Source organism: Astatotilapia calliptera, chromosome 16, assembly GCF_964374335.1.
Source record: "Astatotilapia calliptera chromosome 16, fAstCal68.1, whole genome shotgun sequence".
Lineage (NCBI taxonomy): Eukaryota > Metazoa > Chordata > Actinopteri > Cichliformes > Cichlidae > Astatotilapia > Astatotilapia calliptera.
In genome coordinates, this window is record NC_137437.1 from 6,776,269 (window position 1) to 6,803,454 (window position 27,186).

General features: G+C 39.2%; 2 protein-coding genes and 2 long non-coding RNA genes across 4 annotated transcripts; 2 read left to right on the forward strand and 2 right to left on the reverse strand.

Moving 5' to 3' along the window:
- Positions 1 to 64: 64 nt before the first annotated feature.
- LOC145421114 (uncharacterized) lies at positions 65 to 2,111 on the forward strand. Its single transcript, XR_013902405.1, has 2 exons — positions 65 to 659; positions 1,544 to 2,111. It is a non-coding gene; the product is annotated as an uncharacterized LOC145421114 (long non-coding RNA).
- Positions 2,112 to 2,150: 39 nt separating this feature from the next.
- Positions 2,151 to 9,097, reverse strand: vtcn1 (V-set domain containing T cell activation inhibitor 1). The gene is made up of 7 exons (XM_026143793.2): positions 8,948 to 9,097; positions 8,329 to 8,393; positions 6,691 to 7,041; positions 6,199 to 6,450; positions 3,343 to 5,961; positions 2,595 to 2,676; positions 2,151 to 2,416 (listed from the first exon to the last, which is right to left on the reverse strand). Exons 1-5 carry the CDS (start codon positions 8,977 to 8,979, stop codon positions 5,843 to 5,845), a joined length of 819 nt encoding a protein of 272 aa, XP_025999578.1. The 5' UTR covers positions 8,980 to 9,097; the 3' UTR covers positions 2,151 to 2,416; positions 2,595 to 2,676; positions 3,343 to 5,842.
- Positions 9,098 to 17,570: 8,473 nt separating this feature from the next.
- LOC145421115 (uncharacterized) lies at positions 17,571 to 20,514 on the forward strand. Its single transcript, XR_013902406.1, has 2 exons — positions 17,571 to 18,142; positions 18,560 to 20,514. It is a non-coding gene; the product is annotated as an uncharacterized LOC145421115 (long non-coding RNA).
- LOC113007965 (CD209 antigen-like protein C) lies at positions 20,276 to 26,647 on the reverse strand. Its single transcript, XM_026145054.2, has 5 exons — positions 26,484 to 26,647; positions 25,589 to 25,690; positions 24,052 to 24,353; positions 22,839 to 22,948; positions 20,276 to 21,049 (listed from the first exon to the last, which is right to left on the reverse strand). The coding sequence occupies exons 1-5, from the start codon at positions 26,551 to 26,553 to the stop codon at positions 20,893 to 20,895; spliced, it is 741 nt and encodes a 246-aa protein (XP_026000839.2). The 5' UTR covers positions 26,554 to 26,647; the 3' UTR covers positions 20,276 to 20,892.
- Between the last annotated feature and the right edge of the window lie 539 nt (positions 26,648 to 27,186).

A 27,186-nucleotide genomic window follows, 5' to 3' on the forward strand; every position in this document is an offset into this window, starting at 1 on the left:
CGCGAGAGTTGATGCTCGGGTGTGAAATTTACGTTTTTCAGGGTTTTTATCGTTAACTCGGTTTGCCTGGGTCTTTTCCCGTGTTATAGTTGTGTCTTATTTTGAAAAGAAATATTTACGTTACCATAGCGACCAGAGAGCATTAAGGGGGAGAGAGGAGGACGTTCACGCCGAACGCGATGGGCGCGAGAAAAAAGCCCCAAACGCCCCTAACTTGACGCGTGCACATTCGCACCTCTACGCGTGTCCAAGAAAAATCCATCGCGCCCCAAAATATCATATTTTAACGCGCGTGAACCGGAAATGTGGGAGGGATGTGGGAGGAAGTTTTGCCAGACAGGTATCTTTGCAAGATGGCAGGTGTCGAGCTAGCGCTTGAAGAGAGAGTCTCCCTTCTCTATTTACTGTGGAGAGCAGAGCAGCGGCGTAAAGGACATCCTCGCCGTACCTGGGTCCATCAGGTCCTCCAGAGGTGTGAGCAGTTTGGTGAGTTTCACCACTTGCTCCAGGAGCTGCGCCTGGATGACGGCCGATTCCAGCGCTATCACCGTCGGCCAGTTTGAGGACCTGCTTTCCCTCGTTGGTCCCAGCATCGCCCGCCTAAACACCAATTACAGGCGCTCAATCCCACCTGCAGAGCGCCTGTCCGTCTGCCTGAGGTTAGTAAAAGTATTTAATACGGTAGTCCTTTATTGATATCTGTGCTAATATGCTAAACCATCCAGTTACACACTGCTAACATGGATGTGCTATGCTAACAGTGAATGCTGTCGGTGTTTACTGAAAGCAAACTGTGGTACAGAGACGACTGTTTATAATATTTCTAGTGATACTCAGAAGGTCTCATCAAGCCCCGATTTAATTCGATTTATGCTGTTATCAGTGTTTGAATGATAGCATGGCTGTGGTGTCACATCAATGTATGCGCTCGGTGTTTGCTGATATCAAACTGTAGCATTAGGACCACTGAGTTAACCTTTGTAGTGATACTCACTCCTTTTTATTTAGACCTGGTTTGATTCTGGTATAGTTGAATATTTGTATATAATCCCTGCAGCTGTCAGACTCTATAGCAGGGGTCACAGCCTTTATTAAAACAGAGTTAGATAAAACTGAACAGTTTGGTTCATCTTTAGTTACATGGTTCTATCTTGATAAGCTGTCTTATCACAGATTAATTTTTCAAAAATATTAATGATTTAAGCAAGGAAAGGGCTACATGTCAACATACAACTCTTTATTTCTATTAATGTCTCACTTCATTCCTACCTGATTGACATGTTTAGGAATTATGAGTGATTGGCTCACTGTAGTTGTGAAAGTTGCTACCAATCAAATTATGATATGTTAAAGTTAAAACAAAACAACTGTTTTAGATATGATCTAATATACATTTTGTAATTATCCTTATAATTACAAAATGTTTTATGTAAGATTTAAGTTTTGTGATTTAAATCTGACATCACAAAAGTATTTTGGAATTTGAATAATGTATTTTGTAACTGCAGTACACATAATACTGATTTTGAACAATTTTGTCCAGGTTCCTTGTCACCGCGGACTCCTTCAGCACCAAGCGTTCAGTTACAGAGTCGGTGTGTCCACGGTGAGCCAGATCACCCCCCCCAGGCAGCGACGGCCATCTGGGACTGTCTAGTGGACGACTTCATGGCTGTGCCTTCACCTGGAGACTGGCGGTCCATCACAGAGGGATTCCAGGAGCGCTGGAACTTCCCTCTGTGCTGTGCAGCTCTGGATGAGAAGCACATCCAGACAAAGGCACCCCATATATCATATAGGAGACACACACATTGATATACACTAAATATTTATTTCATTTCTTTTTTGTGGTGCCCAAATTGATGCACCTGCTTGATTTTGTTTAAACAATTATTGCACACTTTCTGTAAATCCAGTAAACTTCTTTTCACTTCTCAAATATCACTGTGTGTCTCCTGTATGATATATTTAACTGACATTTTTTATTGTAACAACCAACGATTTATACAGGAAAATAATGTCTATTAACAAGGTTGCCCAAACTTTTGCATCCCACTGTATTAGTATATTTTGTCATTAGTATAATATGAAATAAATTCTACATGTGTCAAGTCGTGTGCCAACATTTGCTGTGTAGTAGAACTGAGACATTAGTCATTATAAAAATTTATTTGAAATAATATTAAAAGTCTCAAACAGAAAAACATTAAACATAAATATATAAAATATAAGAATTTACAGAGAGACAGGAATAAAAAGGACCAGCTGCTCTCCAGAGCAGGAACAAGGCTGAGGAGGAAATGATCCATTGGAGACTGGTGTGGACTCTTCAGGGACACCAGGATGGCCAGCTCCACCGCCGATGGACCGTCCTGGGACCCGTCCCTCATCTGCCTCGGAGCCGTCCTCTGTGGGCCTGTAAAACAGCACAAAACACAAAGAAATGAGAAGGCTGCTACTAGATTTTAGTTTCAACATTGAAAAAAACAAACAAACCAAAAACAGGATATAATCAGATTGGTTGTAGATATTTAGTAAAGGTGATCACAAGGGAACCCACCGACTAAAAAGGTATCAGTGCTTGCTGTACATACCTGTGGGTGCAGCAGCAGGAGCTCAGGGACTGGGCAGCCAGGAGAAGCAACAGGGGATGCTCTGCTGCAGAATCAGTTGGTTCTATCAATACAGTATTAAATGTTAACAGGTTGAAAATAATAATCGTAGAGTAGACAGTGGTCCCTCATTTATTGCAGCAGGGGTTCTCAGAATAACTAGCCCCTGGCCACGCACTTTATACACTGTTTTCTCCACACACATGAACATTACTCACAATTGATTCTCAAAGTGCAAACCTTTGTGGATTGCAAAACGTAAAAGTATTATTATGCCGCCGTTTGTCTTCATCTGCCTGCCACTTTCGTGCGCCCTTTCCCCTCGCGGTGCAGGTGTGTATTTCCGAATGAGGCTCATAGTTATGGGTGTTTTTGTGCTGTTTTTTCTATTGGACGTGATGGTTATCAAAACCAAACATGATAAATTTGGCAAGCGCAGGAGACACGACACGGAGCAGATTTGTCAATCAGGCTGCAGAATGCAATGCTGTCCAGTGCAAAAAAAAGAAAATGAAAAGAAAAAAAAAGAGGCAGTGACGGATGAACAGCGGGACCACTGTGTGCTGTTTATTAATAAACAATAAAATATATTCTTAAATGACAACATGCCTAAAAGCAGAACGGTATTTGTATGTCAGTGGGAAAATAGCGGTGGCTTGCTAGCTTTTGTGCGGCTTCCCCGGGTCAGTGAAAACTTTAGAGAAAACTTAAGAAAAATGAATGCACTTACCAGGTTGCCCGATCTCTTTACATATCTTCCTACAAGCTCGGTCCTTTATATTCCTGTCTCGGTCCAGAAAGCAGCTGGTGTCGTACAGCTACGGGTTGTTTGCTACGGCATTGATTAGCCTTCCTTCTATTGAAGAATAAAGGGCTTTGGCTGGATCTGCCCCTTTGAACTAGGTAACAGCCACGTCACCAGGCTCCTGATTGGTTGTCGCGGCGCGATTTGACGCTGGAGTTCAGATTTTTCCAACTCGAGCGGGGGGACGCGAAACGCGTGTATGCACAAAATGCAACACATAAACTCACGCGCGTGGTTTTTTTCGCGAGTCAAACGCCTGAAACGCGCTACACTCACGCGCGTTTCAGGCGTTTTGGCGTTTTCGCGACGCAAATCTGCTTCCGAATTTTCGCGGGAGCCGCAATCGCGGGTCAGCGCGCCTTTCCATTGACTTTACATGTAAGCCTGACGCTCTGCCTGCCTCTATCGCGTTCGGTGTGAATGTTGTTGTCGCATTTCAGGAGGACGCTGCTAAAATAGTTACACAATTACACAGTGAATTCGCGTTTATTATTTACAAAATATCACAGTTTTTGTCTTGGTTGTATCATTTTTTGTTGTTTTTATCCGCGACACCTTAATGACCGGTCCGTGAAAATACTGTCGGACATTAGACCGGTCCGTGGCGCAAAAAAGGTTGGGGACCGCTGCTTTAAACTGTTGTAAATGACCCGTCGTCCTATAATCTGTGGAACATATGAAATCACCTTTTGGGACAATGGCATCAACACCAAAAATAGCTGGCTGTGTTTACAGCACGGCACCAGGATTTCTAACAACTGATTCAGTTCACCCGAAGAAAAACATTAAAGAAGCATAATTACTTAGAAAAGAAGAAGAAGAAGCCACATTTAACGCAAAGGAGGAAAAGGGAGGAGAGATTGTGAACAATGTGTGAGCCAAGTTTGTTCCAGTTTCGAAGTGCTGTTTCTAGATGACAAACTAATCTTAAGGAAGTGTTGCTCACACTTCTCCTTTTCAGTCAGCCTCAATAATCTAGTGGAGATGTACGCGATTCCTAAAAATCGGTGTGAAACGTGGATGTGTGAAAAAGTTTTGCACATGAGATCTTGCTGAAACACAGTAAAGTCGAAATAAAATCCAGGAGCAGATAACTCAACTAAAATAATGGAAATAGGTGACATATGCACATTTAAGCAGGTAACAAAAGGCACAAAACCAGCCGGACACCAGGCAGATACATAGATGATACTATAATAATAAGATAATACTAAAAGAAAAAAGCTGACAACACCAAATACTTGAAAAACAATACGGGATGTGACTCACTGCATTATGTTGAACTATTGGCTGATTTTTTAGCTTTGTGTTTTCCTTTATGTAACAGGTTTTTCATCATAAATTGATGCAGAAAACACATTTGATGGAGGACCTCTGCAGACCAGAGAAATTAAACTGACACCTACCACCAGGGATAAAGCTTTTGTGCTGTGGATGTGGAAAGGACCCAAATGCAGACTTCTAATCAGGCAAAGTTAGTGTCACTACAGACAGGAGGACACAGTCATCAATTCCCCAGGATTTACTTTCAAAGGTTTTAAGTTAAAAAAAAAAAACATTTTAAAGCAACACTGTCACCCTTGACATCACAAAAAGTATTTTTCAAAAATAAAACTTTAATTATTTAATTTTTTAAAATTGCGTCATTAATCAGAGTCTCATTGGGTGAAAATATATTTGTTGAGAGGAATTAGAGCAATAAGCATTTATAAAAACATCAGATGATGGAAATAGAACAACAGTATAAATCGAGTATGAATAAACGGCTGCAAACATCATCCGCACAAAATCCAAGAGGAATCTACAGATTTCTGTAGACTGAGGTGTTTAAGGTTTATTTGAAAGGTTCAGATTACCTGAACAGTTCTGCCACGGTTACTGGACACTGTCTGTAGTTTTTAGATTTAAATGAAAGGTGTAAGGCAACTAGAGGTAGAGCTTTCTAAAGAAATAAAGTGAGTGCTTCTAGAATTAGACATTAAAACTGTCACAGAAAATGTGCTAAAATGTAAATGTTTCAATGTTTTTCTTGTTTTGTTTCTATATTTCTGTATTTCATTATGTTACATGTCTGCATTAAAGTAAAATTTCAAAGATAGCTGAATTTTACTGACATAATTTAAATGGAACTCTCAGTTCACACACTGTAAATGCATTAGAGGATGTAAAAAATAATATTAAAAGTTAATAGATAAACTATTAAAAACATCCAGCACAGAGTTAAATGGCACTACACAACTGTAACACACGCAGTAATAAATTACATTAAAGTAAAGCTACACAATCTTCAAAGAGGACCACTTTTGTGAATATCAGTCTTTACTTTGGACATATCCTGACCTTAAATGCAGCACACGCACACACATATGCAGCCAGGGGAAGTATCTGTCTATATCTGTTGTGTTTTTTTGTGTACATTAGTGTGTCAAAAGGTCACATAATAGATGCAGAGGAAACTGGTCATAATAATGAGATAAAGTGATCCAACTGGACGGAATGAAGCAGCACTGAAGGTGAAATAAGTCCTCCATGAAACGTCTGAGCCTGAAAAATATGAAAAATAATTAGTTTTTTTTAAACCTATAATGTTATTTGCCTAGCTATATATTTATTAATACATATATTTGCTTTTATTTTCTGGTAGATTTGATTTAAATTGAAGAAATATTCCTCTGACTTAGTGTTACACCTCCATAAATAAAAGATAGGCCAAAGGATGAATTTTAGTCCTTTAGTACAAATGTGTTTGGTATCAGGTCAGTGTAAAAGTATATAGACTACCTGATATAGTTGCCTCAGAAAGAGACATCACCAAGTTGTTTTCAATCCTGAAGCTGTAGGTGTCACTGACTTGGACCGACAGCAGTGTGCTGAAGATGCTGAATATCCCCTCAGAGTTTTCTGTGAAAGTGGAGCTTCCATTCAGGATGTTCTCAGTTTGGTTTAACCATGAAACGCTTGGCTTAGGGAACCAACTGACTGCCTCAGCAGACAGGGTGCCATTTGAGAAGGTGAAAGTGGGCGCTGAAAAAGCTGATGTAATAAAAGAGGGAAGAAAAAAATCCTGAATTAATATTGCAATCAAGAGTGAAGCTTCACTCAGTACTCACATTACTCAGAACAGCACGTTGGTTAAAATTCCCAGCATTACAAAAACTAGAAATACCCTTATACCATCTTATTCCAATGTGTTGCAAACCATGCTGCTAATGAATGCCAATAAAGAATGTTTAGATAAACACACAATTAATCTTGAAGAGTGAGTCATCCTACCTGCTGTTCTGAGTTGAATGCTGACCTCTCCTCCACCTTTAGAGGAGCTGATGCTGCATGTGTACTTCCCCTCATCACTGCGTCTCACATTCCTCAGCAGCAGAGAGGCATTGCCTGTGACTACAGCCTGAGGGAAGAGCTGAGTTCTCCCACTGAACTGTGACGCCTGATTCGTCAGATCCGGAGCTCCATTCTGATAAAAGTAAACCAGGCCGTTCAGGTCCGTCTTCTTCCAGGTCACTGTCACTTTGTCTTGGGAAGTTTGTGTGTCAAGATAGCAGCTGAGCAGCTGATCCTCACCAAGGTTGGCGACAGGCTTTGTACTGCTGCTTATCACATTGGACTGGGGCTCTGTGGGATGTGGACATTTTATACACATATTATAGACTAGCACATTTGAATCAGTTCCAATTTGTTGACAACTTAATAACCGATTTAAATGATATTTAGTGAAAGTGTTGTTTGCTTTTGGCAGTTATAAAACTTTTAGCAGGAAGATTTTAAGGACAAGTTCACATTTTTCACATTCACATATCCTGAGAGAGAGAGAGATAGAGACTGTGATTTCAAGAGATAGTTCAAGCAAAGCTATGACTATTTAGGGGTCTGAGTTAGTAAAAGTGATTAAATTCTAAAGACACAGATAGATAGACTGTATATAAAAGATGCTTCTAGCATACAGGTCTGAAAAACAAAGCCAGGGTGGAAATGTCCTATACCTGTCTTCTTTCTACTGACCAGCAGAGGGCAACCATTGTAGCTGTCAGGAAAAGAAATCTACTTCTCACTTGATTTATAACCTCAGTAAATATTTTCCTAATGCCTTTATGGTCTCAGTCAGTAGTATTATGACTTTATCATGTTTAGCTTGGAAATTATCGTGCCATTTATAAAAATAACCACTCAAAGTGCGGTATGCTTTTTACTCTGTGACTGATGACTCACTACTGTATGAGCATGGCGTGTCCTTTGGTTCACAATCAGATCTTTTTTGGCATTCAGTTAAATTAAAAAAAGAAGTCCTTTTTTCAGGTAATAACATTGCACATATTTAATAAATTTGTAACTTAATAAAACTAACATGCCAATTAATCTAGCTTGAATGCTAGCTAGATATCAGCTTCACACATTCTTCTAAAATATAGTCACGCCCACTTTCAAGACATCAACAAGATGATGGCCAAAATACCAATTTCACAGGTTCATATAGGACAGGATTCCACAGTAAAAACTCAGGCGCACCATGTTTATGAATGAAACTATCAAATGATATTTAAAGTCAATATTCCCTTAATACCATGTTAAACCAGCACCAGTCGAGCATACCTAAACACACATAAACATTTTCTCAAGGAAATGAAACATGAATATAGAGTATATGTGTTGGCTATCAACATTATTTCTGTCAAGTGGAAAGTCAGCCTCACAAATATTTAGAGATCATCACACGTGCAGATACAAATGAATATTCACAGTTAAACACTCGATGCTGTGCTGTGCCGTGTTGCCGTCCACATGGATTAACTGTATTTTAGTTTAGACAAACACAGCACGTGGTGAGCACACCCATGTATCACCCCAGGCCTCACCGAGCCATCACTAATGACAAGAGGATCCAAACAGATCTGTGGGTCTTACTTGAGAAGGCCAGAGAGAAGAAGAGGATGATGAAGAAACTAAGTATGACGATGATGACGAGCATGCTGTACAAAAAGAAAAACACAAGTGCAATTGTAACAAAACACATAGTATTAGTTTTTAAAGATTAGTTTCATAGCAGTTCTTCAAATAGCTTCTATTATTCTTCCTGGAACTGTAGGGTTTGGGCTCCATGCGTTGTGTCTTTTGGGTCTCGTGATGATCAGGACAAAAAACCCCATTGCAATAAGAAAGCTGGAGATTGTTTTCAATTCTTCTGTAAGTGTTTTCTTTGTGGTTCAAAAATGTTAATATTTTGTCCTGACAGAAATTTAAAGGAGAAATTTCTCTTTGACAGACTGTCAACAACTTTTATTTTGTTAGGGATCACATATTTAAACTAGTTGTGAAGCATAAGTTTAATCTTTAATAACATGTTGTTGTATTATAATCTGAAACTTTAGAAGTAATCAGCAACTACAGCTGTCAAATAACATCAAAAGTGAGATGTTTTCTTTCTCTACTGATGCAGTAAAAGCAAACATACTCGGTTACCACTGGAGACACCTAAATATTTTCAAAGTTGAATGACAACACTAAATATTCCTCATGGTCGCACCTGTAGAAGATGATTTGTCCGAGCGTGGCCATGGCTCCTGATGAAATCTCTTGAGACCAAGAAAAAAGGCAATTATTTATTCTTTATCCACTTTTTTATCCAAGTAATATATTTCTGCTGCTGTCTGTCAGCAGCCTGCACAGAACTGTCTGCTCAGCCTCTCTCAGAGCACTTAGAAAATACAATACAACACCATAAGTAAATATTACTTTTAAGGTGTGTTCTTCATTTTGGTTGACAGGTCATCATCCAGCTCGTTTATCTTATCAAAATAAAAGTTCATGTGACTGATTTACAAGAGAAAGAGATTATTTTTGTGATGTTAGTTAAGCTTTTACAAAGTGAAGGGATTACATTCAGAAAAGCATTTTTACAGTAGTTATGACATAGAATATGTTTTTCATGTATATATTTACAGCATGCAGTACCGACTGCTGCTGGTTTTATCACGGTAAAAGCATAATATGCATACAAGGAAAAAGAGTAGCACCCTGGGCTTGGCAATTTACTCAAGGTGGATAAAATTTGATCTGTCGAGGAAAAAGAGAACATTCTGTGATGGCATCAGCCACACAGGGGTAAATTAGTCCATTTTTCACTTTATTAGTTTGCTTTGCAGTTTTCTTCATTAATCATTTGGTTAAACCTAACACTGATATTATGAGGCGCGCACATAGTAACATTGTGTGGTTTTTCTAAAATGTTTTGTTATATTAATTATGTTTCTCTTTCTTTGAGTTACCTGGGTTTGGGCGGTGGCTGTTTCCTGTCTGGGCAAAAGGCGTGGCTGAGGACTCTGGGGACAAAATGCCTGCTCAGCAGGACCAACCATGGGCTTACCAGGAGCAGGGGTGTTTTAGGTTTAGTTGGGTTATTCTGTGCTTAGTTAATATTAGTGTGTGTTTTTGTTTTCCCCCCTATTGTGTTCAAATGGTTTGGCCAAATCATTATAAAAGCTACCCTCATGTGTCTTTTTAATTAGGTCAGTTTGTGAGTTAAGTTGTGTCTCACTTTGTTGTTTAAGTTTTTGGAAATTACTTTTTGTAGAGTTATATTTAGTTGACCTGTTTTATGGGCCTGCTAAGTATGGGTTTGAATTTTGTTAATTTTGGACTTTTTGAGGGTTAAAATAAAGAAAACCCTTTTTGAAGATATTTTTTGCTTGTGTCCTCTTTGCTTTGGCTGCTTGGTCCCTCACAATTGGTGGCAGCAGTGGGATCTGCCAGTTGAGGACACAGTATTTTTTTCTTTGAGGCTTTTTCACCCCCAGAAAAAAAAAAGAAAAATGCATCGTGGAGGAAAGGTGGAAAAGAAGAAAGGAGTAACTGTTCAAAAGGAAGCTGATGCTGAGGAGGAAATTGGAGTCTCTGAAATGGTGGAGAGCACTGAGGTTGAAGAAAGGGAGCCATCTCTGTCAGATCTGATGTCAATATTGCAAGCTCATATGGGTCAACAGGAGGCTCGGGAAGCAAGGCAAGAAGAGGTAACTGCACGACAAGAACAAAAATTCAAAGCATTGCAACATCAGTTTCAGCTTTTACAGTTAGAGGTGCAGTCCCGGACATCACCAGTACCAGAGCTACCATTACCTACCACAGAGTCACCAGAGTCAAGGGAGCTACCTCACATTCCTAGTTCTCCTCAAGCTCAAGCTGAATCCAGTCAGTCATTATCAGGTCAGTTTTCATTGCATGAACCCAGACTGGAAAAGTTGACTGATAGTGATGATATTGAGCATTTTTTGACTACATTTGAACGCATTGCCTTAGCATATCGTTGGGAAAAAATAGACTGGGTTTTTCGATTAATACCACTGCTAACGGGCAAGGCAAGAGGGGCATACGTTCATATGGATATTGATGACTCTCTCAGCTATGACAAAGTTAAAGCTGCAATTTTGTCCAAGTATGATGTTAACCCGGAGACCTACAGGCAGCGATTCCGTTCACTGGAAGTCAGGCTTGATGAGACCCCTAAGGAGTTGTATGCTCGACTTAAAGATCTGTACGGGAAATGGATTCAGCCAAAAGGTAAAACGAACCAAGAAATTGGTGAAATAATCATCCTTGAACAATATTTGAGAATGTTGTCCCCTGAGCTACAGGTTTGGATTCGAGAGCACAATCCGTCTTCTGCAGCGAAGGCAGCTGAGCTGGCAGAAGTGTTTGTAGCTGCCAGGAGGAAAGGGCAACCTTGGACCTGTAATGCAAATAAAATGCCAAAGGAAGGCCCCAAATCAGCCCAGATGTATCATCAAAGGCCATTGTCAGCAGAAAAAACTCCTGTGGGTGAGAACCAGTTTGCTGGCAGACCATTAAAAAATTCAAAAAAGATTGTTTGTTACCTCTGTGGGTTAGAGGGCCACACAAAGCCAATGTGCCCAAAAACCTCAGCTAAGATGGTTCAAATGTGTTTCATGCCACGTTCACATGCTGAACATGGGCTCCAGTGTGACCAGACTGTTAAAATGATAAAAATTGAAGCTAATGGAACAACTTTAAGAGCTTTGCTTGATTCTGGCAGTTCTCGTACACTGATACACAGAGATTTTGTGCCCCCCAATATTGTCCGTGTCAGTGATACCATCCCCATTTGTTGTGTGCACGGAGATGAGAAGATGTACTCAACAGCTGACATGTACATTAAAGTGAATGGACAGACTTACCTTTTAAATGTTGGGGTGGTTGATAACCTGCCTTATTCAGCTATTCTGGGACGAGATTTTCCAGTGCTTTTTGATTTGTTGGAGTCAGACCAGAATCATCAATGCAATGTGGCTGTTACTAGAGCCCAAGCTCAAAAATCTAGTGAAACCTCAGAAGTTTTCAGTGCCTTGCCATTTTTTGATGAGGAATGGGAAGTTGCACTTGTGAAGCCTCGGAAAAGTCGCAGACAGAGGAGACAGGAGAAGTTCCAGCATACTATAGTACACCCAGAAATGCATACTGACCCAGACTTGCCTTTGGGACTTCAAATTCCTGGCAATATAATAGAGTTGCAAAAAACTGATCCTAGTTTAGCTTCCTGTTTTCAGCGAGCAATAGACAAGGACCAAGTAGAGGAGGCAGGCATTAACAAAAGTGACTATGTCTTGCAAAATGGCATACTTTACCATCAGATGGGCTCACTTCTGAAGCTAGTGGTCCCCCAAGAGGTTAGAGAAACTGTGCTTAATTTGGGACACTCTATTCCCTGGTCTGGCCACCTTGGTAAGCACAAAACCACAGCTCGTATTAAACAACATTTTTTCTGGCCTGGCCTCCATAGAGATGTAGCCTACTTCTGTAAGAGCTGTCCTCAGTGCCAGATGACATCCTCCAAAGTCCCTTCCAAAGCTCCACTCCAACCACTGCCTATTATTGGTACCCCATTTGAGCGCCTCGGAATGGATATTGTTGGACCTGTTGAGAAGAGTAAGTCAGGGAATCGCTATATGCTTGTAATCACTGATTACGCAACTAAATATCCAGAGGTCTTCCCACTGAAATCCATCAAGGCAAAATCAGTAGCTTTCTGCCTTGTACAGCTCTTCGCAAGAGTAGGGTTCCCACAGGAAATACTGACTGATCAGGGGAGTAACTTTATGTCCAACTTACTAAAACAGGTGTACAAGCTGCTGGGCATTAGAAGCCTGAGGACCACCCCATACCATCCTCAGACTGATGGGCTAACAGAACGGTTCAATCAGACTCTGAAGCAGATGCTCCGGAAGGTGGTAGATAAGAATGGTGCTGATTGGGATCAGTGGCTTCCTTATCTTCTCTTTGCCTACAGGGAAGTGCCACAAGCCTCCACTGGTTTCTCTCCGTTCGAACTTTTGTATGGGTATGAGGTACAAGGACCTCTAGCCCTCCTAAGAAACATCTGGGAGGGAGGCAAGGAAAAGATGGACTCTGTTAACATTGTTTCCTATGTTGTGCAGATGAGGGAGCGACTGCAGAAAATGAGTGAGCTTGCTCAGTCAAATATGACCAAAATCCAGCAGAAGCAGAAGTTTTGGTATGACCGAGCAGCTCGTCAGAGGTCTTTTAGTCCTGGACAAAAGGTGTTGGTGCTCCTCCCCACTGACAACAACAAGCTATTGGCTAAGTGGCAAGGGCCCTTTGAGGTTCAGAAGAAATTGGGGTCCACTACTTACCAAGTGTTCATCCCTGGAAAGCCACGCTCCAGCAGGGTTCTGCACATAAATCTATTGAAGGAATGGGCGCAGCGCCCTGAAAAGACAGCAGAGGTGATGCTCATAAGGGGTGTGCCAGAGGAAGAAGAGGTTGGTGAGCAATACTTGCCTTCTGCTGATGTGGTAGATTTTGACCTTAGTCATCTGCCAGATGATAAACAGCTTCAGGTGAGAGCTGCATGCAACTCTGAGGTGCTTCAAGTGAATCCTGGCCGAACAGATATTGTTGAGCATGACATTGTCATTAAAGAGGGCGTCGCAGTAAAGCGTTTGAGCTACAGGATCCCTGAACGTCTGCTAATATCCCTGAAGAAGGAAATCGACCTCATGTTGTCCTTGGGGATCATTGAGCCATCAAAGAGTGAGTGGTGTAATCCAGTGGTCCTGGTGCCAAAGAAGGATGAAAGCATGAGGTTCTGTATAGACTTCAGGTACCTAAACTCAATATCACTGTTTGATTCATACCCCACACCACGCATTGATGATTTGCTGGAACGGCTGGGGAAGGCAAAGTACTTGACCACACTTGACCTGTGCAAGGGATATTGGCAGGTGCCACTAACGGAGCGATCAAAGAAGTTGACTGCCTTTCGAACACCTTGGGGTCTCTTCCAATTTACAGTGATGCCATTCGGGCTGCATGGGGCTCCAGCAACCTTTCAGAGATTAATGGACCAAGTACTATGTGGTTTCTCAGATTTTGCATCTGCATATCTTGATGATATTGTCATCTACAGCACCACATGGGAGGAACACTTGGAACATCTGCATGCTGTCTTCGACCGTCTTGGCACTGCTGGGTTGACGGTGAACCCCTCTAAGTGTGTTTTTGCCTCTGCTGAGACTGCGTACCTGGGCCATGTGATCGGGAATGGGGTGATCAAGCCTCAGGTCAGTAAGATCCAAGCCATTGAGTCTTGTCCTCTCCCACAGACAAGGAAGCAACTAAGATCCTTTTTGGGCATGGCAGGCTTTTATCGTCGGTTCATACCACGATTCTCCACCAGGGCAGCTCTGCTAACGGACTTGATAGGCATCAAGTGTCCTAATCAGATTAACTGGACAGAGGAGGCTATAGCAGCTTTCAAGGACATCAGTCAATCACTGAGTAGCGAACCAGTTTTGTACAGTCCAGACTTTAATGAGCACTTTTTCCTTCAAACGGATGCATCTCATAGGGGTCTGGGAGCAGTGCTACTTCAAGGTTTGGAAGGAGAACGTCATCCTGTTGCTTATATCAGCCGAAAGCTGTTCCCGAGAGAGGTTCGATATTCAACAGTGGAAAAGGAGGCCCTTGCAATCAAGTGGGCCCTTGATTCCTTCAGGTACTACCTTCTTGGAAGAGAATTCACCCTGGAGACGGATCACAGTGCACTTCAGTGGATGGAAAAGATGAAGGATAAGAACGGAAGGATCACAAGATGGTACCTTGCTCTGCAACCTTTCCGGTTTGTCATCAAGCACATTCCTGGGAAGAACAACGTTACCGCCGACTTCCTCTCTCGCTGTACCAGCGAGAGTCCTGAAGAGGGGGGGTGTGTGATGGCATCAGCCACACAGGGGTAAATTAGTCCATTTTTCACTTTATTAGTTTGCTTTGCAGTTTTCTTCATTAATCATTTGGTTAAACCTAACACTGATATTATGAGGCGCGCACATAGTAACATTGTGTGGTTTTTCTAAAATGTTTTGTTATATTAATTATGTTTCTCTTTCTTTGAGTTACCTGGGTTTGGGCGGTGGCTGTTTCCTGTCTGGGCAAAAGGCGTGGCTGAGGACTCTGGGGACAAAATGCCTGCTCAGCAGGACCAACCATGGGCTTACCAGGAGCAGGGGTGTTTTAGGTTTAGTTGGGTTATTCTGTGCTTAGTTAATATTAGTGTGTGTTTTTGTTTTCCCCCCTATTGTGTTCAAATGGTTTGGCCAAATCATTATAAAAGCTACCCTCATGTGTCTTTTTAATTAGGTCAGTTTGTGAGTTAAGTTGTGTCTCACTTTGTTGTTTAAGTTTTTGGAAATTACTTTTTGTAGAGTTATATTTAGTTGACCTGTTTTATGGGCCTGCAAGTATGGGTTTGAATTTTGTTAATTTTGGACTTTTTGAGGGTTAAAATAAAGAAAACCCTTTTTGAAGATATTTTTTGCTTGTGTCCTCTTTGCTTTGGCTGCTTGGTCCCTCACACATTCGTAACACTTGTTTATTTATGAAAAGGACAAAACATTGTTCACTAAAATAACAACAGAAAAAATAGATGATGAGAATCTCTGGTGATATTTTTGGCATTTCAAAACAGACGATTAGCCTTATTCATACTAATAGCTGCTTGGACTGAACTACAGTATCGAAAGAAATGTGGCGTGCAACACTTGTGTGACAAGTGAAGACATTACAGAGTCCTCTTGACCACTGAGAAATTCTGCCAACCTCAAATGTGTACATCAAACTGAAACTTACGCACATGTATGTCACATCATATGATCTTATGAAACAAGAAACATTTTCTTTTTCAGTTTTTATTTTAGTTTTGCAAGAGATGTGAGCATGCAACTGTGAAATCTAGAGTTTTTAAACTGTTAAGCCATAAAACAAAATGAAAGGCTTAGTTTTTGCTTTGTAGCAAACAACAAACACATATATTCTTGGTGCAAGCATTTTGTAGTAGATAACTGCAACCAAAATCCTACTTTCTTGACAATCCTTGTTAACGATTAGTGTTAGAAAGGTGCGCATTATGTAAAATGTTATTTTGCTATAAAAATGAATGCTCAAAATGATCAAATTACACAAACATACATGAAATTATAGCACACAAGCCACAAACCCTTAAAGCAAATCTTTTTTTGCCCTTACCTCAGTTCTAACAAGCTTGAAAGCTAACAGTTAGTATGTCCACCTTTATTCTTCAACACAGCCTCAACTTATGCAAGCATTCTTGTAATTTTCAGATGTCTTCAGGACTAGTGCTCCATGATTCTGGAAAGATAGTCAAAGCTCTTTATTGGAGGCACTTGGCAGGCCAATCAATTACTGATAGTGCTCCATTGGGAATTTTTCTATCTAGCTATGCTTTTACTGTATTGACAGTGTGTTTGGTATCACAGTCATGCTGAAAAATGAAGTCTTTTCCTACCAGGTGCTTTCTAGATGTTATTGTATTGTCATGCATGGTGTTACTTGGTGCATTTATTAGGCTGGACGACTGTGATTCATCATTGTCTAAAAGTTCTTTGAAAAGCATTCAGTTAGTCAAGAACGCTGCAGTGAAAGTACTGACAGGGACTTGAAAGAGAGAGCATAATTCTCCCTTCTCTTCACTGGCTCCCGCTTAATTCCAGAGTTGAATTTAAAATCCACATCCTTACATGCAAGGTCTTGAATAACCAGGACACTTGATTTCTTAAATAGTACTGTATTATTCCAAGCATTTTGCTCTCAGACTGTGAGCTTACTTGTGGTTTCTAGAGTTTTTAAAAGTAGAATGGGAGGCACAACCTTCAGCTTCCAGGCTCCTTTCCTGCGGAAAAAGATTCAGGTTGAATTCAGGAGACAGACACTCTCTCTACATTTTAGATTAGGCTCAAAACTTTCCTTTTTGATAAAGCATATAGTTAGCGCTTGATCAAGTGACCCTAAATCCTCCCTTAGTTTCACTGCTATAGGCCAAGGTTTCCTAAAGGCTCTGAGGGCTTCTTCTTCACACCTCTCTTTTTGGTTTATACCTCTAAAAACTAAATTTAAACTGTGGTTCTCTCCCATGTGTATCCTTTGTCCTGTCTTTCTCTGCTTTTCTCTTCCCTCCCAACTGGCCGTGGCTTTAAAAAGGGAGTTTTTCCTTCTTACCTTGGCAAAGTGCAAGGTGTATCTCTCACATCCTGTGTCAGGTATTTGCTGATTATTTTTTTATTTCTCTAGAACATGACTTTCAGATACTGTCCAGCTGCTGTAGATAGTTTTTTTTTAATACCTACCATTTCTTAGTTATAAGTTTTCATCATATTGCAAAAATACTGTTTTATGCCAGTTAAACTGCTTGTTTTATAGATTAAACTAAAAACATGTGAATAAATGTGTTTTTACAACAAGCTGCCAGTAACAAAGTGCCTTATGATACAATTTACAATTGCTGTTATGAGACAAGTTGTTGGTGTAGACACAACACATTCCTTAAGTTAGGTCATTTTTATTACTGGTCACAGTTAACCAACTTTAACCTGATATCTTATTAACCATATCACTATGTTGTTTGAATAACTTTACTGTGTATTTCCTGAAATTTCCCTCCGTGATGTTGTTCATTAGTGAATAGAATCTATCTGGAAAACCCTAAAAATGTATTTGAGAAGTGAAAACCAAGATTTGCATCATTCTGAAAGTACTTAAAACAGCCTCATTGTGGTAAACCATGGGCACATAATGTATTTAAAGGCAATATAATGGTACTATATGCTTTATGCTTCAGAATTATTTTTCATTTTCACTCAGCCATTGGAGGAGGAACATTTCAAAAATCTAACTTACTAACTTAAGACATCCGATACTAATTTCATCCAGGATGCCATTTCCGGAGTTTACTTACAAACTTCTTCAAGTAATCAGAAATTCTGTGGGTGTTTTGGTGCTCATAGTCATCTTCTACATCCTGCAGTACATTTTTAACATGCATTTTTTATGCTCGTGTGAACCGGGCCTGCATCCAAATGGTGTACTGTACATGGCTCTGCCGCCTTTGATCCTCGCCTTTATTGTCATCATTGTTGAACCTTTTCACCAAAGAAAGATTTTTTACTGGTGTCACTCTCTCTCGAGATGTGCTATGTGTGTTGGCAGCTATGTCTATAAGGTTTTCATTAAGTGGATCAGTTTGGCGGCTGTATGGATATCTGCTGTTCTTTTTGATGGAGACTGGTTCGTTTGCCTAAAGACAAACTTCAACAAGAACCAGACTGGAATTCCATGCAAACAAAATCTGACCTATGAGGAGCAACGGATTATAGGAGACTATATGACTCAATCACTTGTAAGTAACAACACACAACAATCATGCAACATCAATTTGACTAACATCATTTTTAAACTAAAATTCACATGTTAAAAAATGTAAGACAATGAAATTTTGTTACATTTAAAAGCATTTTAGTTCTACCTCCATGTAAGGAAAGTATCACAATGTTTTACTTAGTGCGCTCAGAGCATCAAGTAGATGCTTGCGCAAAATTCAAAAGCTGTGTGTCTGACTGACAATAGAGAAAGAAAACATCACTTTAACAACTGTCCATGCTCAAAAGACCTTTATGTACTGCCAGGTTATTGGAAGCTGAATGTTAAGAAAAGCAAAAAGAGTTGAAATAAACTTGAACTTGACTAAAAGAACAAACCTACATTTAAAACAAGTATGTGAATTGTTTTCAAACTGTATCTTTTTTTTCTTTTCCAGGATTATGGTCTTTTTCTCATCTGTGGTTTTTTATTTGTCTGGACGACCTGTGAAATTAAAAGACTGTCTTGTAGCTGTTTTAAAACAAGGCCACGCTGTCAGCCTTACTACAGTGTAGTATTTGAAGACCTTCTAGCAGAGGAAGTCAGTATTCACCTAAACGACAAACTAAAAAAAATGGCAACAGAAAAAGCAGAAAACATCTGTAAGCCCTACCTTGAAGCTATTAAGCTGTCAGGAAACAATGATGATAATGACGATGCAAACACTGCTGCTTCTGAAGCCTGGGAGAAAATTTCCATCCCTGGTTTCTACTTGATGGAAGATGAGGAACAATAAACAGCTGGAGACACTGTAGCAATATTTTAAACTGTCATTTGTTAGAACCTTTACATCTATAAAAGTCTGTATCTCATATGTACATTTCATGTGGACATTTTATTTAGTCAGTTATCTATTTACCTGTTAATTTAGAAGACGTTTTACAAACGAAAATCTGTGTTATAACCTTTTGATAAGTTTTTCCTATATATTTCCTAAATAATTTTACTTTATTTCTACTTTCTTTGCAATAGTTTACTACACTAATTTTGAGAGAATATGACAAGAAAATTATACATATGATCGTTTTCTATTTATTTGTGTCAGAAAATATTGTTCAACATTAAGAAAACACATGGCAAGGAAAGAACAGTACAAGCAATAAACTTAAATGTAAACAAAAATGGAATACATAGTATTTTTCACTGGAATTAAAATGTGCATCAACTGGCTCATGTCTGTGCAGCCCAATTTTACTTTTTAAGTGTGTGTGTGTTGGGGGGGGGGGGGGGGGGGGATGTGTGTGTATGTATCCATGATTGTTTATGTTAATAAGAGTGTGGGGAGTGAGTTGGAGGGCGGGGTGGGGTGGGCTGCTTTTAACCATGTAAAGCACTTTGTGCTACCATTGCTGTATGAAAAGTGCTTTATAAATAAAGATTGATTGATTGATATGATTCTTTTGAGCATAATGTACTTAACATTGGTTTTTTGTTTTTGTTTTTAGATAAAAGGAACTACAATTCAGCCATGAAAAGTAGTCCAATAATAAAGGAGGTGTATTAAGAAATAATGTTCATGTTCCAATTAAACATAATTTTACTCTTGAGGACATTCCAGTCAGTGAGTATTCCTGCTGTCGTCTTTTCTGGATGAAACTTGCATGCAGAAGGAGAGCCTGGTATTGGCAGACTGGGACTGCAGAGGGCACTTTGCTGGAGATTCCACCATCGTGAATGTGACACTTACAAATGTAGGGTGACAATATGGAGATGTAATTGCATGGGGTCGCCACAAAATAATCACAATCAGAATCAGAATACTTTATTGATCCTTAGGGGATCCCTAGGGATTGGTTGCTGCAATGCTCCTGCACCTCAGATGAGGAAGATTCTGCAGTCATCATACACTACCAATCAAAATTTTGGACACACCCACTCATTTAATGTTTTTTTGGCTTTATTTTACATTGTAGATTCTCACTGAAGGCATCAAAACTAGAATTAGAATTTTTTCCATCCAGAACTGCCTTACTTCTTTGTTGCATAGATTTAAAAATGTGCTGGAAACTTTCCTCAGAGATTTGTGGATAACAACACAGTATGTGTTTATGTGTGCTTCACGGGTACAGGTTTAGTATGGTATTGATAGAATATTAACTTGTATATCATTTGATAGAGTTTCATCCACAAGCACGTTTTTATTTATATGGCATGGTATTTTTTAAATGGCACTTTCCAAACTAAACATGATAAAGTCATAATACTACTGAATGAGACCATAAAGTCATTAGAAAAATATATACTGAGGTTTTAAATCAAGCGAGAAGTCAAGTTCTAGACAGCTACAAGGTTGCCCTCTGCTGGTCAGTAGAAAAAAAGACAGGTATATGACATTTCCACCCTGGCTTCCTTTTTAACCTGCATTGTGCAACTATCTTTTATATACAGTCTGTTTTTATGTTTGGAATTTAACCTTTTTTTTCTTTCCTTTTTAACTAACTCTTAAATAGTCATAGCTTTTCATGAACTATGGCTTTTCTACTAGGAGTAAAGATTTTATTTCTTGAAATTACAGTGACTCTCTACCTCTACCTCTGGAGTTACTGTACAGCTCTTCTTCCATTTAAATCTACATAAATACAGACAGTGTCTGGTAACCATGGCATAACTGGTTTCAGGTACTCTGAAAATTTCAAATAAACCTTTTTAATAAACCTTTTTAATAAATATTCTTGATGAGATGGAACTGGCACTATGCCTTTCAAAAGCATGTAAACATATAGCTCAGTGCTAAGCCAGTTTCTCACAGATCCACCTCAGAGTAGCATCACATGAGAGGTCGTTCCAGTTTTCTTCTGTATCCTTGCCAGTTCTAATATGTGCACAGTCTTCTTCACCCCACTTTGGATCACCACCACCGTTATCAGGCTGCTCAGCCTCCCAGTACCTAACAGGTTTCAGAACAAGACAATGGTGACACTGTTAATCTCTAATATTAGAAGTCTTTCCATGATTCCCATTTTTGTACACATTTACATTTTTTTCTGTACTGAGCCTAAAAATGACAACTCCAGTAACACTGATATTTGTACTGCGCAAAATAAATCTTTGGTTTTTTGTGTGTGTAAGGCACCTCCTCTGCTTTATGGGTTTAGCAAATCTAAATGATTTAGTCTTAATGAACAGAGACATCGCAAGTCATTATTTAACCTCAAAGTTCTATGTATGGTGTATGATACAATAAAGGCTTTAAGTGGCATAAGTGGTAGTAATATGCTCACGTGTAGTATGGTGGTTTAGTTTGGTTAATGTCATTTTTGTTCTAGTGCACACGTGTCGAACTCCAGGCGTCGAGGGCCGGTGTCCTGCAGGTTTCAGATGTGTCCTTAATCCAACACAGCTGACTTAAATGGCTAAATTACCTCCTCAACATGTCTTGAAGCTCTCCAGAGGCCTGGTAACGAATGAATCGTTTGATTCAGGTGTGTTGACTCAGGGTGATATCTAAAACCTGCAGGACACCGGCCCTCGAGGCCTGGAGTTCGACAAGTGTATACTTTTTAAAGTTATTATTACATTTTTTTTTGACAGTGATTTTAAGGTTTAGTCTAGAACAGTTTAGAGTGGCAAAAACACTGGCCTGTTCACCATGTATGCTTGCTGGTATGTGTCAAAATACTGTCAAGAATTCCAGGATCAAATATAAATATTTTGGGATTCCTGTCTATCGCTTGTCTGTTGTGGTTCATCTGCGTATGCCATGGTACGTTTTTTCATTGGTATGTTTTAACTCAGATGCAGTTCTTGGCCTGCTTGAATGCCGCCCCATTAAAATATATCAAGTCTCTCCCATAAAGGGACAGAAGATCATGCTATTTGCCTTTATCATGTAAATTACTGCCACCTTGTGGCAACAGTTGAGTATTGTCTGTGGAAACAGCAATGAGAATCCATTTAAACTTTCTGTTGTCATGCGCATTTCAGCGTCCCATTATCAAAGCCTGGACCTCGGTCACTTTAGAGCCCAGCAGAATTTTGCGGTGATTTGCAAAAGCACACCATGGATAAATCCATGCTCTTTGATGCAAGACTGATGGAAGACCAGAGTAGAAGCCAAGCAGAACTGTGATGTTCATGATCTGTAGGTGATTATACACATGCACAGATCAGTGTAGCAAATAAAAAGTAAATGAGCAAACTGTAAAAGCAACCAACTGAGAACCGCATCTCTGGCAAACAGCTAATGTACAGAGGTAGTTTCAAAGTGTAAAGTTAATACGTAGAATACATGCGCGATAAAATGTGGGTGGGGCTTAAAAATCAAATGTGATTCTTGACAGATTCATTCTCTAAAACCATAAACACTTGTATGTGTGACAAATAAATACAGAACATTCTTTGCATGCTGAGCAGCCAGCATTGCTTGTGATATCTTATGATCTGCACAACAAGTAATGCAAACTACCTAATCCTTTTCTTTTGTTCAAAATGGGATGCTCTTCAAATGCAAAAGTGATAAAAAAAAGTGAAAAGAAACAGTGATATGTGGTGATTTGCATACTTTGTAAACATTTTTAAAGAAAAACAAACAACAACAAAAACAAACATTTTTTTTACATCAGTAAATTTCTACACAAATAATTTTTAAAATTTGATTTCTTTCTCATTTAATACATGGTAAAAATTATATTTAAGAAAGGGAAAAGAAAGGAATAAAATGAAGAAGGGCCTGTAACCTTAGAGTGAGAGAAGATCCATCAACCCATTTCCAGGTTCCCTCATTGCTCCCATCCATCAAACCAATCCAGCTCCATGTTTCTGACTTTGTTAACTTGGAGAGAAAAGTCTGTTTTTAATGATAAAAAAAGATACAAATGATATTTTAAAAATTGAATCATTATTATAAAATCATTAAACAGAAAATTAAGCTATTATACATTAGATTACATTAGGGGTATTGTACCCCATTTTGACCTTGAGACTTAGACCACCATAGACCCCCACCTTCAGTCTTATGCACAGGGCTTGTTCATGTGCTACCATGATTAGAGCCTCCGTGCTGTCTTTCTATCCAACTTTGTCCAGCCACTGGTAGGATTTTTTGATATCAGCCACTTCTTCTATCTGCCCGTAGTACATACTGTCCTTCCATGATGTTCTTGCTCATCTTTTTTTCTCAGGTTTCTAATGCCTGAGGTATTCGCCAAGCACAAATTCATTGTGGCCAGCTTCCTGATATACCCATTTTTGTTGTTTCATTCTGGATGATGCTTCTGACAATCACTAATCCTTATCCTCCTTCCTTTAGCTTCACATAAAATGTCAGGGTGCAGGACGTGGGGTGAAACCCTCCATACATGGTAAAGAACTTTCTTGTCTTGATGTCAGGGACTTCTATCTTCTCCTTTGGCGAGCTGGTTATTCCAGTAGAGTATATGATGACTGGCAGGTTGTACGTGGTGATTCAGCAGATCTTGTTCTTGCCATTCAATTGACACCTTAGGACTTGACACTCTGCTGGTATTTGGTTGTGGCTTTTCTAGCGGCCTCTTCATGGTTGCCATTTGTATAATTCTAAGGTACTTCTAGCTGTCCTCAGTATCTCCAATGTAGCCTTCTGGCAGTGCAGTCTCCTCAGTTCTGACTAACTTCCTTCTCTTTCTCCAAAATCCTACTATTTGGCATCAACTCACCCCACCATGATGGAAGAAGATACATGCTGAGTATGACTCAATAAACACTAAAAACACCAGAAACTTTCCAGTTAAAAGCAAACAAACAAACCCACACACATGGCTTTCCATTCAGCTAAAACAATTTTAAGAATGTCATTCTTAAAGATCATTGGACGCAATTCGATCTGTAGTTACTGCGTTTATTTACTTACACATTATTATGATTATGGTCATATCATTAACTAAGCAGCCTGGTCAACTGTTAGGGAAGTACCTGCTCCTTGTTGCAGTCAATGACAACTAGATCTGCTCCTTTGTCTTTGCAGTCCTGTCTGGCTCTTGTCCATGAACCAGAGTCATTGGAGAGGAAATAACAAGAACTACTAAATATCCTCCATCCTGCTGGACAAGTTTTCTCTCTCTGTCTGGTTAAAATTAGTTCTTTCTTTAACTCAGTGATGCTTGAATTCAGCAGGTCTCTCTCTCTGGTCATGAACGACATCGCATTAATAGAGGCCTGGAGATGCTCAGTCAGGTTGTTTTTGAGAAAAGAGAAATGTGCAGCTTCACTGTGATCTGGAAATAAATACATTTACAAAATGACATATTTATGTTTATTATGTTAAGGACAAAACTAACAACTGAGTTGGTCAATACTGACAGGCTTTGTTACAACATATGTTACCTATGGCATTATTATTGTGCCTCTGTTCTATGAGTGCAGGTTAAAAAAAAATCAAAAAATATGCAAGTGCAAATGTTGCATTTTGAGGAGAAAATTATTTTGAGTGAAGAAACGTTTAATTGGAGCAAACAAAATTCATTGCTGCGTGCAAGAAATGTATTTCAGTGTTTGCTATTATGCATACACACACACAATAACAGCCCCTCTTGCTCAGTTGCTGGCTGTTCTCAGTGTGACGTTCATGCTCACAACATCTCTGCTCGGTGCACGCTCAACTCTCTGTACACCATTCTAGGTGTACCAACCAACCAATCACTGACGTGGATGTGAAAATTCTGATAGGCTGTTACAGTCTCCAATCAGCTTGCTAGCTATTGCATTCCGGAAACATGGTCCAGAATGCTGCCAAATGCATTTTCGGTTAGTATGTTTAATTATTTCATTTTAAAATATATAATTTTTTAAGACCACTGTTGGTTTTAATCTAGTTTAAGCTACACTTTTCTTCGCTCAAAAATAATTTACTCCACAAAATGCAACATTTGTGCTTGCAAAGTTTTTTTTTTTACGTGCAGTTAGAATAGAGGCACAAAAATGACACCATAGTTGCCACCTAAGAAAGATGGTGTCAGTTAATATTGGAATAACGGGGTGCCTGCAGCTTGGTCCTTTCAGCGACTGAAATTATTTGATGTGTACATGTGTACATTACATGTACACTGTTTAGAAATACATTTGGCCAAACAATGTTTAATGCAGTGGCACTTTGGAGTCACTGGAATCCATTGACTTCCGTGTCTGTAAATAAAAACAGCTATTCTAACAGTGCCTATAATTTGTTATTTTCTCTCATACAATGACAATGAAGCTAGTGTAGAAGAACAATAAATATCTGTTGTTATTTTTATTTGTTTTGTATTCATGAACAGCCATTTTTTCTTATTATTTTCTAATTATATACAGTGATGTAATGAAGTTATAAATAATTCGATGATAACTGATGACTGTGTTCTCATAGATGAGCGAACTAAACGAGCACTGAAGGCTTGGCATAAACTGCCCGTATGAATACGGAATACAGAATATAAAAATGAACTGAATAAAGCTAAATGTGAACAAAACTCACAGTGCAGACCAAGGCCAATGAGCCCAACCAACAGGGAAACACTCAGCAGCCCCAAAGTAAGAATAACAGCTTTGTGAAACTTCCCATCAGAGCTCTTTGGACCTGATAAGAAAAAAAAAGTCAGAGATGTCTTTCACATAATGCAACATATGCAACATATACTCAGTTACTGCGGTACAGTAAGTCTGGACTGGTTGTCCGTCTTAAGGCTCTGAGTTAGAATTACTAGAAACTAATTAAAGGAGACATCCTAACTGCCTACATCTAGATAATGATACCACTGTCTCTGATAACATACTCTGATTAAGCAACTCTGTTAGTCAAGTACAGTCAGTCACTCACCTTGTTGCCCTAAAGTAGCAGACCAAGAAATAAACGCCCTAAGCGACGGTCAGCTTGTGGGCTAGAGCAACCTCTTAGAAGCAATAAAAGCTGTAATAGCCATACACATATTTTAACCTTTACCGTTTAACAACACAATTCAGACTTTAAATGCAGGTAAGATATTCATTTAAATCACGAAAGCCAATTTCTATAAATCACCAAGACTAATCATAATAGATGAAATGGGATAACTGCCACTAAATACCACTATGGTCTCATAGTTCCTCCAAAGTCCATAATTCAACAAAAAATTAGCAGCAAAGAAAAGACTTGTGGCTCCAATTTTTAGATCAGTTGTTTGGCCATAATTAACCGTCTGGAACACTCTGAAATATTATATTGCTGAGACCGCTCCAGAGACTCCAGTTTCACAACACTTACAACTTGTTTTTAACTATGTACATGGTTACCCCGCTGAGTTCCTATTCATCACATTACTTCAAGTCCTAGATGGATGAGGTTTGGGGGATTTCAGTCCTTTGACAATCTCCATCAAACTGGAAATTCTTACCTGTTTGAATTGTTGAAGAGCTTCTGTTGACTGACTTGCCATGTTGAACATTGACATAGATTTCCTCCATCTCTCCTGAGATAGTCAGCTTTCTTTTAGAGAGTCGGCTCTGCAGTACACGTTACTTGAAGCATAAATGAGGAAGTTTTTAGCTTAGTTCCTTCTTGTCTTTTACAGAAGTTTTATCGGAAGTCATACTGTATGTGTTGAACCCAGAAGTGTCACTTCTAATAACATTTCTATAACACAGTTTAAGTTTGAAGGTTGAAGTTTCCTGGAATAGTCTGAATGACTAATGTTACATGAAAAAACAGATATACAACAAAATTCAAAACTCAGCAGAAGGTCTAGATCTTGTCCCTTGAAGTTGCTAATTACCCACTGTGTAGATCAGAAAAGTATAATGAAAGTGAGCAGGCAATCTGCATATACATTAATCTCACAAAGATGCACTAAAATCACCAATCAATCACATTCAAATTGGCCTTGTGTCCAATGAACTTCAATTCAATTCAATTCAAACTTTATTTTTATAGCACATTTAAAAGCAAGAGAGTTGACCTAAGTGCTTCACAATCAGTTAGGAACAAGAGAAGAAAATAGAGAAACAAATACAGATAAATGAGAGGACATTGTATTAACATTAAAAAACAAGTCTGAGGTTATTAACTTGAGTTAAAAGCCAACATTATGGGGGGTGGGG

What these genes read in the sequence shown, in the direction of transcription:
- vtcn1 (XM_026143793.2), bottom strand. Translation starts at nt 8,979, where the DNA reads ATGGCCACGCTCGGACAAATCATCTTCTACAG. An exon ending in GGACAAATCATCTTCTACAG is followed by an intron (nt 8,394 to 8,947) that starts GTGCGACCATGA and finishes CTTTTTGTACAG; the next exon opens with CATGCTCGTCATCATCGTCA. An exon ending in CATTCAACTCAGAACAGCAG is followed by an intron (nt 6,451 to 6,690) that starts GTAGGATGACTC and finishes TTATTACATCAG; the next exon opens with CTTTTTCAGCGCCCACTTTC.
- LOC113007965 (XM_026145054.2), bottom strand. Translation starts at nt 26,553, where the DNA reads ATGGAGGAAATCTATGTCAATGTTCAACATGGCAAGTCAGTCAACAGA. An exon ending in CATTGGCCTTGGTCTGCACT is followed by an intron (nt 24,354 to 25,588) that starts GTGAGTTTTGTT and finishes ATTTATTTCCAG; the next exon opens with ATCACAGTGAAGCTGCACAT. An exon ending in TTGACTGCAACAAGGAGCAG is followed by an intron (nt 22,949 to 24,051) that starts GTACTTCCCTAA and finishes CATTAAAAACAG; the next exon opens with ACTTTTCTCTCCAAGTTAAC.